Source organism: Geotrypetes seraphini, chromosome 2 (assembly GCF_902459505.1).
Source record: "Geotrypetes seraphini chromosome 2, aGeoSer1.1, whole genome shotgun sequence".
In the NCBI taxonomy this organism is placed as follows: Eukaryota; Metazoa; Chordata; class Amphibia; order Gymnophiona; family Dermophiidae; genus Geotrypetes; species Geotrypetes seraphini.
Window position 1 is genome coordinate 317,913,692 of NC_047085.1, and position 13,752 is coordinate 317,927,443.

General features: G+C 45.7%; 1 protein-coding gene across 2 annotated transcripts in view; it reads left to right on the plus strand.

Annotated features, from left to right (window-relative positions):
- TOPAZ1 (testis and ovary specific PAZ domain containing 1) overlaps positions 1-13,752 on the plus strand; it is a 266,987-nt gene that overhangs the window by 131,224 nt on the left and 122,011 nt on the right. For both annotated transcript variants that reach the window (XM_033930089.1, XM_033930088.1), the window contains exon 8: positions 416-556. In XM_033930089.1, coding sequence (XP_033785980.1) covers positions 416-556 — 141 coding nt within the window. The remainder of the gene's footprint in view (positions 1-415; positions 557-13,752) is intronic.

Consider the following 13,752-nt stretch of genomic DNA (forward strand, 5'->3'; position numbering starts at 1 on the left):
CTCAGCAGCTACACTCAAACTGTCTTTTTCATGTATAGTTTGAGTAAATATAGCAAGCCTCATCGGTCATAATTATTTCTTTGCTATGAAAAACTCATTAATACCTATAGCAGATTTATCTTAGGCAGCAGGGAGGGACTTTGACATGAATTTGCATTTCGCTATTAGCTGTATCAAGGATAGTCCCCATAAAGATCAGATCACCACACACTCCGTACTGAGCTAATATCATATGATTGTGGCACATCTGTCTTCACTAATTTTGACAATGGCCTGCACAAAAAAATTAAAGTTGTTTATGTTTCCCTGATAGACAGTAAGAGTTTAAATAAATAAGTTGTGGTAAAGTAGCTTGTTTTATAGAAAAGAGTAATGTAAACGATCTTTGTGGTAATCCCTTGTATCTTGTTTTTAGGAATCGCCCCATCCGTCTTATCTGCCAATGCTGAAGACTCCCCTCCCTTCTGGATACTGCAATTATTATTTCAACACCCTTCGAAGCTGTACTAGGCGTAACTGCTGGTTCTTCCATGTTCCGAAACAAGGAGATGAAAAGGTAAAATATAGTTTTAAATAAGGACCATTCAGTATTGAGCAAGAATTATCCAAGTAGCAAGCACTAGTACCCAGATTATAACTTCTGGTACTACTACTACTACTAATTTCTATAGCACTGCCAGATGTATGCAACACTGTACATTAAACATGTAAGAGATATACTCTGCTCATTAGAACTTAACAAATCAAATCAGAGCCATACCTGGATTTTCAGCAGCACTAACAAAGAAAGCTGTTTGCAAAAGGTTTTTTTTTCTGGCTATCTGCATCTAATCTTTCAGGGAGAAGAGAAGCTGCATTGCACAACCAGCTTTGATAAAGTGGCTGCAGGGAGGGCATTTTGGTTCATCCTTATCTACCGTATTTTCACGTAGATAACGCGCACCCGTGTAAAACGCGTACACGGGTATAGCGCGCGGGAAACACAAATCTATGTAAAGAAATTTTTATATACCGCGCTCACAGGTATACCGCGCATGCCGCCCCGACTCTCCTCTGGCTGCCCTGACTCTCCTTTCACCCGCCCCGACTTTCCTTTCACTGCCCCGACTCTCTGTTCGTTGCCCCGACTCTCCTCTGGCTGCCCCCCCTTGACCGGAAGGACCGCTCGCACCCCCACCGCTCGCACTCCCACCCCGATGGACCGCTTGCACTCCCACCCGAAGAACCGCTCGCACCCCCACAGCCTCCCCCCCTCCCCCATGGAGAAGCTGTCTACCTTGTTTCCGGATGCCAGTGAGCCCAGCTGCTTCCTCTGCCGGCGGTTCCGCCCCTTCTCTGAGCCCTGCGCTACGCTGCTTCCTCTTCCGGCGGTCCCGCCCTTTCTCTGACGTCAGAGAAAGGGCGGGACCGCCGGCAGAGGAAGCAGCTGGGCTCACTGGCATCCGGAAACAAGGTAGACAGCTTCTCCATGGGGGAGGGGGGGGAGGCTGTGGGGGTGCGAGCGGTTCTTCGGGTGGGAGTGCGAGCGGTCCATCGGGGTGGGAGTGCGAGCGGTGGGGGTGCGAGCGGTCCTTCCGGATGATGAATCGGGCGTCGGGCAGGGTGGGAACTATGTAAAAAAAAATTTTATATAGCGCGCTCACGCGTATACCACGTAAGGTTATGCACGGTTTGTAAAAACACGTATAACGCGCGTGTTATATGCGTGAAAATACGGTAGATTGCTGGTTGATTTGAAAAAAGTCCTTTCAGGAGAGCTCCCGAGTCACGACACAGGTCATTGAGTTGGTCCAGTCATTGGGCTGGGAGGTCAACCTTTCCAAGATTCAGTTGGCTCCATCTCAAAGCTTGGGGTATCTCGAAGTTCTTTTTGACACCAGTCTGGGAGGGTGTTCCTTCCCGAGGCCCTGATACAGAAATTTCAGTCGCAGATTTGCTCCCTCCTGAGCTCTCATTGCCCCCAGGCATAGGATTTTCTTCAGGTCCTGGGGTTGATGGTGGCCTTGGAGGTGTTTCAGTGGGTATGTGCACATGTGCACCCTCTCCGGTATGCGCTCCTTTAGAGGTGGTCCCTGCAGGTTCACAATCTGGATACTCCGGTTCCTCTTCACGGGCTAGTTCATCGCAGTCTGCATTGGTGGCTTCAGTCCCACAGTCTGGTTCAGTGAATGAGTTTGGATTAGCCCCAGTGGACAGTTCTCACAGATGCCAGTTTCTTTGACTGGGGAGCCCAGTGTCTCAGTCGTTCAGCTCAGGGCAGCTAGTTGTTGGAGGCGGCCTCATGGCCAACCAGCATTCTGGAGACAAGAGCCATTTGGTTGGTGCAGCCTTCCAGTCCTTCCTGGAGTGCATAGCTGTTCAGGTTCTCTTTGACAATGCCATGGCGGTGGCCTACATCAGTTGACAGGAATGAACCAAGAGTCTTCTGGTAGTGCAAGAGGCTGCACTTCTCATGGAATGGGCAGAGGCTCACTTCCTGGACATCTCAGCTTCCCACATAGCGGGAATGGATAGTGTCCAGGTGGATTTCCTCAGTTGTCATATGTTGGAGCCCAGCGAGTAGTGCCTTTAGATGGAAGCCCTCGATCTGATAGTTTAAGAGTGGGGGTCGGCTGATGATGGATCTCATGGCCACACATTTCAACTCCGAGATGCGGAGGTTCTTCATCAGAGCACAGATTGTCAAATCAAGGGGCTGGATGCTCTGATTCAGGATTGTCCAATGGATGTCTTTCTTTTGTGGCCACTGGTGGGCAGAGTTCTTCTTCGCATTGCATGTCATGCAGGCCACGTGATCCTGATGGCTCCGGATTGGCCCAGGCATCCATGGTACGGGGGCCTGGTCTGTCTGTCTTGTGGCAGAACCCCTTCCTCTGCCCATCTCATAGAAACATAGAAAAATGATGGCAGATAAAAGCCAAATGGCCCATCTAGTCTGCCCATCCGCAGTAACAATTATCTCTTCCTCTTCTAAGAGATCCCACGTGTCTGTTCCACACCTTCTTGAATTCAGATAATCTCTGTCTCCACCACTTCTTCCGGGAGACTGTTCCACACATCTACCAACCTTTCTGTAAAAAACTATTTCCTTAGATTACTCCTGAACCATCATCTCTTAACTTCATCCTATGCCTTCTCATTCCAGAGCTTCCTTTCAAATGAAAGAGATTTGACTTGTGCACATTTATGCCACGTATGTATTTAAATGTCTCTATCATATCTCCCCTGTCCCACTTTTCCTCTAAAGTATACATATTGAGATCTTTTTTTTTTATCAATAAATGTTTATTGAAAGTTTTTTGTTTGAAAATATACAAACCAGAATATAAATATCCGGGACAACAGAATTGTAAGCAAGCATACAAAGACCACAACAAAAGATCTACAAGTCTCATAAAGCACCCCCAACAATACAAACATCATAAATTGCCCCCAACGATACCAACAAGCCCCCGATATTCATCAGTAACCAGAACTCCCCCACAGAAAGAAGCTCAAAATAAAGATTCGATTTTTTTCAAGTATTCGTGTCCAAGTCCGGGTGTAAGTATAATAGTAACCATGACGCTTTGCAATAGACAGTTCCATTTGATAAATAAACTGAAGCTTTAAAGTCCAATCCAATTGAGTAGGTGCCAGTCCCTGTTTCCAATGAGCAGCAATCAAGCATTTAGGTGCCGCCAGACCCCAGTGTCGAAGCTTAGTTTGCCAGGAATATAAACACACATTATAAAGGCCTAACAAACATCCCTGTGGAGAAAAGGGCAATAAAATTTGTAACAGTTGTGATAAACATCCCACTACCTTCCTCCAGTAAGGCGGTAGAACAGGACAGTCCCACCAAATATGCAAAAAGGTCCCCAAGGCCAACCCACATCTCCAACACAATGCCGAAACACCAGGAAACATTCGGTGGAGACGCTCCGGCGTATAATACCACTGGATGACCACTTTATAGGCATTTTCCTTAATAAGTGCTCAAGAGGAGGCCTTGCCTACTTCCATAGTAATCATCGCCCACTCCTCAACAGAAAAGGTACAGTGCAAATCCACCTCCCAAGCCCGCTGGTAGAGAGCCGGAAAAGAAAAGGAGCCCCGAATATATTGGTAAAGAACAGAGATAGGTTTAGGAAGGTTCCTAAGAGTGACCCACATGTGAGCAAAAAGATCGAGAGATTGAATGGGCCCCCGATCCCACTCCTGAGAGTGAAGAAAATGACGTATTTGAGAATAGGCCAGAAAATCTCCTCTGGGCAAGGCAGCACTAATCCGGACGGTTTCAAAAGACACCAGGACCCCCTTCTGAAGCACATCTCGAAAAGTATATAACCCTAATTGTTCCCACCGCACAAAAACAGAACTCTCCCTACCAGCCGGGAGCATGGGCTCTTCCCGCACCGTACCAAGAATTGATGGGACTACCCCAGCCCCCCAACGCCGTCGAGTAACACACCACACTTTCAAAAGATGTTCCAAAAACGGATTCCCCGGAACCGCCAATTTCCTAACACCAATGGAAGAGGACCAAAGCCAATGTTTCAAACAAGGGCGTCCCACAAAATGCTGTTCCATGCGCACCGCCAACTTAAAGTCTGCGATCTCCCAATCCAATAAGAGCCGCAGTTGAGCGGCCCGGTAGTACCAAAACAGATTTGGCACCGCACGCCCCCCTCTGTCCCTGGCCACCCACAAAGCAGCTCTAGAAATACGAGGAGATCTCCCCTGCCAAATAAAACGAAAAAACAAAGTGTGTAACTGTTTCAACACCAGATAGGGGACAGAAATCGGTAACGTTTGAAAAAGAAAAAGCAAACGGGGTAGGACATTCATTTTTAAAACTGCAATGCAACCCCACCAGGACAACCAAAACCCATTCCAGCGTTGAATATCAGTCCGGATCTGGTGAATAATCCGTGCATAGTTAGCTGCATACAATTGGGATAGATCAGCAGGTAAACGAATCCCCAAATAGCGGATAACCCCAGGAGCCCAGCGAAAAGGAAACCGGACAGCCAAGCGATGTTGATCCTCCGCCCCCAAATTAACACTCAACAATTCAGATTTATCCATATTCACCGTAAACCCAGAAACCTGCCCATACTCCAAAAAAAGATCAACCAGAATTGCCAACGAGTCCTCCGGGTCCCGGACGTACAATAACACATCATCGGCAAACATTGCTAAACGATGTTCAATATCCCCAACTGTCACTCCCAATAAATCTCCATGTTCCCGAATACGAATGGCCAGAGGTTCCATAGAGAGAGCAAACAACAAAGGAGACAAAGGGCAACCCTGTCGAGTGCCTCTCGCTATGGAAAAAAAACTCGCTATAAACCCCATTAATACGCACAGTAGCCCTAGGAGCCTCATAAAAGGCTTGCACCAGGCCAAAAAGAAAGCCCCCAACCCCATCCGAGTCATCACCTGCCATAAAAACTCCCATTCAACTTGATCGAAAGCCTTCTCTGCATCAATCGCCAAAAAGGCAATTTTAGCAGAAGTCCACTGTGCAGCCCACATGAGATGTAACGTTCGTCTAATATTATCACAAACCTGACGCTTTTGAACAAAACCAGACTGATCCAAAGCACCAAAGAGGGCAGTACCCGTCCCAAACGAAGCGCTAAAACTTTCGCTAAAATTTTTGCATCAGTATTCAATAACGAAATCGGCCGATATGACCCACACCCAGTAGGATCCCTGCTCGGTTTAAGCAGGACTGAAATCCGGGCCTCCCCCATAGTGGAGGGCAACAAGGAACCGTCCCGTACCCCATTCGCAACCCGAACCAACAACGGAGCAAGAACCTCACGAAAAAGTTTATAAAACTGATTAGTATACCCATCCAGGCCAGGCGATTTACCCAACTTCAAATTAGCAATGACTCCCAAGACTTCTCCCAATTCAATAGGCTCATTAAGCAAATCTCTATCCGCGTCCGAAAGTCGAGGAAGCCGCAACTCTGAGAGGTATCCCTCAATAGCAGTGGGATCTCGCCCCATCGAAGTCCGATACAAATCAGAATAATATTTAAGGAAAACCGAGCTAATAGCCGAATCAGTACGATGTACCGTACCCACCGAATCCCTTATCGTAATAGCCGCTCTCGCCTGCTTCAGTTTAATAAGCCTAGCCAAGCGAGATCCAGGTGTATTATTATACTCATAAACCGTTTGACGCAAGCGCACCCTCAAAAACTCATATTCCTCCATCTGCAGTAAAGAAAGTTCCGCACATACCTTAACAAGATGCTCATATACTAAGGGGTCCTGGTGTCTCTGATGCAGCCTCCCCAACCGCTCTAGCTGTTCATGAAGTGCCAATGAACGCTGCGCCCGTAGACGCTTACGACGAGCACCCCACTTAATAAAAATACCCCGTACCACCACCTTCAGGGCATCCCACAAAGTCGCATCGCTGACCGTGTTATTATCATTAATCTGAAGGTACTGGTCCACTGTCGCACTCACCTCCCGAACCACAGCTGGATCTTTCAATAAAGACTCATTAAGTCTCCAAAAACGACGTCCCTGCCCTTCCCAATAACCTGTACAAGCTACCCATACTGGTGCATGATCAGAAACTTGAATAGCTCCAATTTCAGCCATTCGAATCCCACCCCACGAATTACGATGGACCCATAGCCCATCTATACGTGCATACGATCGATGTGCATGTGAATAATGAGTATAGGAACACTGTGTGGGATGCGACAACCTCCAGCAGTCTATCAAGCCCAGAGAAGAAAACAAAGACAGTAAAGCCCGTCTAGCAGTCTTAGACAGAGACCGAGTCCCACCCACAGAATGATCCCACCCACAGAATGATCCAGCGTAACATCTGGTGTAACATTAAAATCCCCACCAAGATAAACAGACCCCTTCACCAAACCGACCAGATCAGCTTTAAGAGACCCAAAATAACTGGCCTGACCTGTATTGGGGCCATACAAATTGATAAGGGTGATGGTACGGCCCTGCAAAGTAGCCACAAGGGCCAAACATCTCCCTGCACCATCACGATAAACTTGATTGACCACAAGCCCCAATCCCTTTCGTACTAATATGGCCATACCCCCCACCTTCTTCCCCGGTGTTGACCCCTGGTGGGTCCAGATCTGATCATAAGAGGGGGAACGTAAAACTGCCACATCTCGAGGCCTCAAGTGTGTTTCCTGAAGTAAACAAACATCCATTGCATGCAAACCAATTCTTTATACACAATACTACGCTTACCCGGACTATTAAGTCCATTAACATTCCACGAACCTACAGTGAAAAGCTTCTCATCCACCCTCCCCTTCCCACCCCCCCACCCTAACCCCCCCAGACCCCACCCCCCTCCCCTATGCTGCATCAAACCCTTAGCATTAGGATTCGCCAGCGTGCAGAAAGTGCAATCCTCTCCCAAAGGCATTTATCACCACTCTCAAAACAATGAAACTACCAAAGTGTGCATCCACAAACATACGCAATATGCTACACTGCCCACCCCCAGCCCCACTCAACATCCAAGCACTCCTCAAACTCACCAAACCTCATGCATTCAATCAAAGGCATCCCACCACACCCCAAATCCAAACAATCAGGTAACAGTACAACCCAACAACACGCACTGTGTTAGAATTCTGTGCCTAATGAAAGTCACAAGGCTATGGGAGCGCAGGAGCCAACTAAAGTCCCCAGCGCAACCAAGCACTCTCATACAGGCTCAGCTAAAGCCAAGTAACAAAATCCGGCTCCACATAGGTGTTTCAGTGTCCAAACTCAGTCATGATTGGGGTTTCCCCGGTTTCTTGCCAGAGCGCAACGCAGTACTCCAAGGCGCGCTCTGTACCGAAGTGGATGCCACAGCCGGGGGCCGTTCTTCCTCCCGCAAAGTTCCACAGCCCAGGGCTCGCATCTCCGCCCAGGCTTCCGACACTGTGCTCACCCTCCGAGATGTCCCATTAATGGTCAGCCACATACCGAAGGGAAAGAGCCAACAATATTTATGGCCCCCAGAGCGCAACGCTTGTGTGACATCTTCAAACGCTCTGCGCTTCTGCAAGGTAGACCACGCCAGATCCTGGAAAACTCCCACCGCCAAATCCTTCCACCGAAGTGTAGCTTGTCGACGGCCAGCCAGCAAGATCCGTTCCTTCAGCGTAAACTCCCCAAAGCAAGCAATGATATCACAAGTGCCCTGGGCTCGTACAGCTCCCAGACTGCGATGGGCACGCACCAAAACGATGGTATCAGGCAGGTCAGCTCCATCAGCTCTCAGCAGATGTTCACAGAATTCTCGTACTACTGCTTTACAATCCCTATAATCCTCAGTTTCAGGGATGCCCTTGAAGCGCAGGTTGCAGCGCCGAGACCGGTTCTCCAGGTCTTCAACTTGAGTTTGGAGGTCCCGGAGTTCTGAAGATATGCGGGCCGTAGTCTCTGAGGTAGAGGTCACAGCTGCATTAAGGGTGGCCACATGATCCTCCGACGCCGAGACTCGGGCTCCCAGCTCACTGACCTCCGACCTCAGCTCCGCTATCGCTGCTCGTACATCACCCCGCACCCCAATAATTTCAGCTTTAAGCTCTTTAAACCAGTCCGTTATGGACTTCTGGGGCACATCGCCAACCTCCCCCCGCTGATCAGGGATACCTTCGTCTTCCGACTCCGAATGAGTCACCGGTCCGGCCGCCATCTTTTTTTTTCTCCTCCATGCTGCCCGCCGCCTCCTGGCCCGATTTCTCCGGCGGATCGCCAAAAAATTTGAATTTTTCCAGGCGCTTTCGGGTCGCCATAAGAAGGGGAGCCCGGACAGCCCAAAATAGTGGCAAAGAAGACGCACTTTGGAAGCGCCAAGCTCAATAATAAACAAAAGCCCGACGGAGCTTCTGCTTCACGCTGCCATTCAGCAAGATGACATCACTTCCTCCTCACATATTGAGATCTTTAAGTCTGTGACCATACGCCTTATGATTCAAGTTTCAAGTTTATTTAAAATTTGATTGATCACCTAATCATAAATTCAAGACAATGTACTGTGCTAAAATAATTCATAACAACGATCCCCATTTTAGTAGCCTTCCTCTGAAACGACTCCATCCTTTTTATATCTTTTTGAAGACGCAGTCTCCAGAATTGTACACAATATTAAATGAGGTCTCACCAGAGTCTTATTCAGGGGCATCAATACATCCTTTTTCCTACTGGCCATACTTCTTGCCATCCTTCTAGCTTTTGCCATCACATTTTCAACCTGTTTGGCCACCTTAAGATCATCACATACAATCCGCTATTAATACTACTACTACTTTTAATTTGTTCTTTAGCGCTACCAGACGCACACAGCACTGCACAGAGTCATAAAGAATAAGAAAACAGTCCCTGCTCGAAATAGCTTACAATCTAAACAGGCAAGACAGCCAAACAGGATGTCATGGATACGGTTAAGAGGAACGGTTAATCAGCGGGCTGGGTTGGAGGGCAGAGGAGTGTGGTTAAGGATTGAAAGCTATATCAAAAAGGTGGGTTTTCAATCTGCTTTTAAACAAGGGAAGGGAAGGGACTTGACAGACAAATTCGGGTAATTTATTCCAGGCATAGGGGGCAGCTAAATGAAAAGAACAAAGTCTGGAATTGGCAGAGGAGGAGAAGGGTAACGTTAAGAATGACTTATCTGAGGAACGGAGTTCTCTGGGAGGTGTATGAGGAGAGATATTGAGGGGCAGAAGAATGAACACACTTTTAGGTCAGCAATAAGATCTTGAACTGTATGCGATGGCAGATAGGGAGCCAGTGAAATGACTTAAGGAGAGGGTTGACATAAGCATAGCGAGGTTGGTAGAAGATGAGTCATGCAGCAGAGTTTTGCACAGATTGCAAGGGGGAGAGATGGCACTGCGGGATACCAGTTAGGAGTAGATTGCAGTAATCTAAGCATGAGGGTACGAGAGCTTAGATAAGGGTCCAGTTAGTGTGCTCAGAGAGGAAGGGGTGAATTTTGGTGATATTGAAGAGATATAAGCTACAGGTCTTAGCAGCTTGTTGGATATGCATAGAAAATGAGAGGTCAGAATCAAAGACCACTCCAAGTTTGCAAGCAGAGGAAACTGGAGTAATGACAGTATTATTTACTGAGATGGAGAAAGGAGGAGGAGCAGAAGGTTTAGGAGGAAAGAGGAAGCAACTCAGTCTTGGACATATTTAGTTTCAGGTGACAATCGCACCCAAGCCTCGCTCTTCTGTCTGCATATAAGTTCTTCACCTCCTAAACTGTACTGTTCTTCGGGTTTTTGCAGCCCAAATGCATGACCTTGCATTTCATAGCATGAAATTTTAGCTGCCAAATTTCAGACCATTCGTCAAACTTTGCCAGATCTTTCTTCATGTTATTCACACCATCACACTCTATTGCAGATTTTGATATCATCTGCAAAGATGCAAATCTTACCTGTCAGCCCTTCAGCAATATCGCTTATAAAAATGTTAAAAGAACAGGCCCAAGAATAGAACCTTGAGGCACACCACTGGTAACATCCCTTTCCTCAGAGCGATCTCCATTGACCAGTTCCCTCTGTTGTCTTCCACTTAACCAGTTCCTGACCCAGCCTGTAACTTTGGGGCTCATCCCAAGAGCACTCAGTTTATTTATTAGACATCTGTGTGGAACACTCAAAAGCTTTACTAAAATCTAAATACACCACATCTAGCGCACTCCCTCTACCCAATTCTCTAGTCACCCAGTCAAAGAAATTTATCAGATTTGTCTGACAAAACCTACCTCCAGTGAATCCATGTCGCCTCTGGTCCTGTAATCCACTGGATTCCAGAAACTTCACCATTCTTTGTTTTAAAAGTGTTTCCATTAATTTGCTTACCACAGAAGTCAGACTTGCGGGCCTGTAATTTCCCTACTTCTTCTTTACTTTCACTTTTGAGTAGAGGGACCACATCAACCCTTCTCCAGTCCTCCCGTACCACTCCAAACTCTAGAGAAGCATTGAAAAGGTCAGTCAGCGGAGCCACCAGAACAGCATCCATCCCCATCACTTTGTCTACCTTTAATTTAACTAGCTCCTCACGAACACAACCCTCCAAAAATCGATCAGGGTCTACCAATCCACCATCCCTATTTGTGTTTGTCTTCTGTGGTCCCACTTCCAGATCTTCAGCTGTGAACACAGAACAGAAATATTTGTTAAGCAAATCAGCCTTTTCTTTATCAGCTTCTACATATTTCTCCCCTTCACCTTTTGAGTCTCACAATGCCACTTTTGCACATTTTCCTAGCACTGATATATCTAAAAAAATATCTTGTTTCCTCATTTTACCGTCAGCTATTTTTTCTTCCATTTGTATCTTTGCTTTCCTGACTACTTAACCAGCCTCTCTTAACTTTTGTAGATATTTTTGCCTGTCTTTCTCTTTCTGCGATCTTTTGTAGTTCATAAAAGCTAACCTCTTACTACTTTTGAGAACCAAAGCAGCCTTCTTTTCCTCTTACTTTTACTTACTTGCCTCTCAAACAGATTTGTCGCCCTTAAAATTACTCCTTTCAGTTTTGTATTTCTACTCCTTCCAGACGTTCCCATCCAGATAACAATTCCTTGATGTAATCACCCACCCTGTTTTTAGTAGATTGGGTACTATATGTTTATAGGTCTTTCTGTGGATTATCAAGCATAATAAAGTCCAGCTCAGGAACATCAACTCTCCACGGAGTCTTTTTGTTTTGGTCATATATTTCTCTACTGTGGATTTATTGTAATGAAATGATCACGGGAGTCACATGATGGAGTTCGTGCTGAGCTCCTGATCTCCGGGCCTCATCCGTCCCCATCAACTCTTTTCTTGCCTTAGCAGGACCGTGAAAAAGAGATTTTCTCTCTTTATATGGACAGATATTTAATCCATACCGAGTCCCCGATGAGTTCTAAACAGCTCTTCAAGGATAAAGACCACGACAAATCACAGCAGCAGGCTAGCAATATGGCGGTCCCCTCAGGGGATTCGACCTCTTTGATGTCACCGGGCTATATTAAAGATCTTACTGCAGCTGTTGTGCAGGCGCTGGACCCTCGCTTGATTCAGCTCTCTGGACAACTTTCTGGTATGGAAGCGCTGCTGTCTGAAATTTCATGGTACACCGGGAAGCTAGAGGACGCATGGCGGCCCTGAGTTGGATAGATCTTCTTCTTCCCAGGATTCCACCATGAGTTCTCGTAAGGGCTTACCCTTTTTGTGTGATGCTTTGGAGTTATTGGACCCTTGGTGTCTATTAAACCCCTCAGTTAGAGATTATACACATCTGTCCAAAGCTCATGGGTCGCTGTCTCAAATTGATTATATCTTGACTTCCCCTTCCTTATTCATCTTCTTACCGCCCAGATTCGTCCTATTATAATCTCTGATCATGCTATTTGCTCTATTGAATTGGATCTCTCTAAGACTCAGGGGGCTGCTTCTCATTGGTGGTTTCCATCATTTTTGGCTCATAACTCAGTTTCAAACATATTTGCAATCCCAGCCTATACATTGAATAACAATCAACATAAAAATAATCCTGATTTGTTCTAGAATACTCTCAAAGTAGTCTTAAGGGGGGGCATTATTCAATTCATGCACACTAGAGCCAAGCGAATCAATTGGGGTATTATTCATTTGGAGGAACAACTGCGGAAAACTAATCTTCAATGCATTCGCTGCCCTACTGCCTCTAATAATAATTTTATTCTTATGTACTGCCATACCGAAAAAGGTGGTTCACAACAAGGTGAGCTAATACATGGGATACAGATAAAATACAAATTAGAATAATGGACTTAAAAACAGATAAAGACAGAAAGCATTTACAATATAATGCAGAAAATACCAGCATGGCAGGGAAAGAAGTAATACATAGAACAGATAAAATACATCAAGTTGAATATAAGGAACTTGATTGAAAAAATGAAGCAGAATGCATTAAGATACCAGCCTATCAAAGAGTTGAGTCTTTAACAATTTTCTAAAATCAAGATAGGAAGAGACCTCTTGCTACGCAGATGGCTTTAAATGCCTTGCTCCATGAACATACCAAAAAACTTCTGCTACATAAAAAGTTTAATTTTCATTGTTTTGGGAATAAGCCTGAGAAGTTCTTGGCTCGGATTGCTAAGTCTTGGTAAGGCTCCACCTATATTGCTTCTTTAAAGGATTCTGTGAGAGTTATGCATCGTAAACCGCTGGACATAGCATATTTGTTCCGAAAATTCTTTGCCAGTATGTATTTTGCTCCCAATCCCAACTAGGCTCCTGATCTTACTGATTATCTGGAGGATGCTGGTCTGCTCAAACTTAAGGCTTCTCAGTTGGCTAAGTTAAATACTCCTCTCACTGCCAAAGATCTGCAGGCTCGTTTCCTTATGAGTAAATCAGGGTTTAAAAATATCAAAACAAAAAGAAACCAGAAAAAAGCTTTAAATACAACACCAAACTGGCTTCAATGAAAGCTAGTCTATAAAGTGTGATCCAAATGACTATATAAAAAAGCTCAGAGATATGAAACTCTGAAGGGAAGGCTGCTAAACCTCCCTAAAAAAAAGTTCACCTTCCTGTCATTGCAACTTCATAAGTCCTGTTCACACTTTAAGATTCTAAGTTGTTTAAAAAGAAGGTTAAAGTTCTTAGAATACTTCAACATATAGGAAATTGTACCTTCGATCTGTTTGTGATCTCATTCTTAATCATTCCTAGCATTCCTAGCATTTGCCCTTTTTTGCCGCCG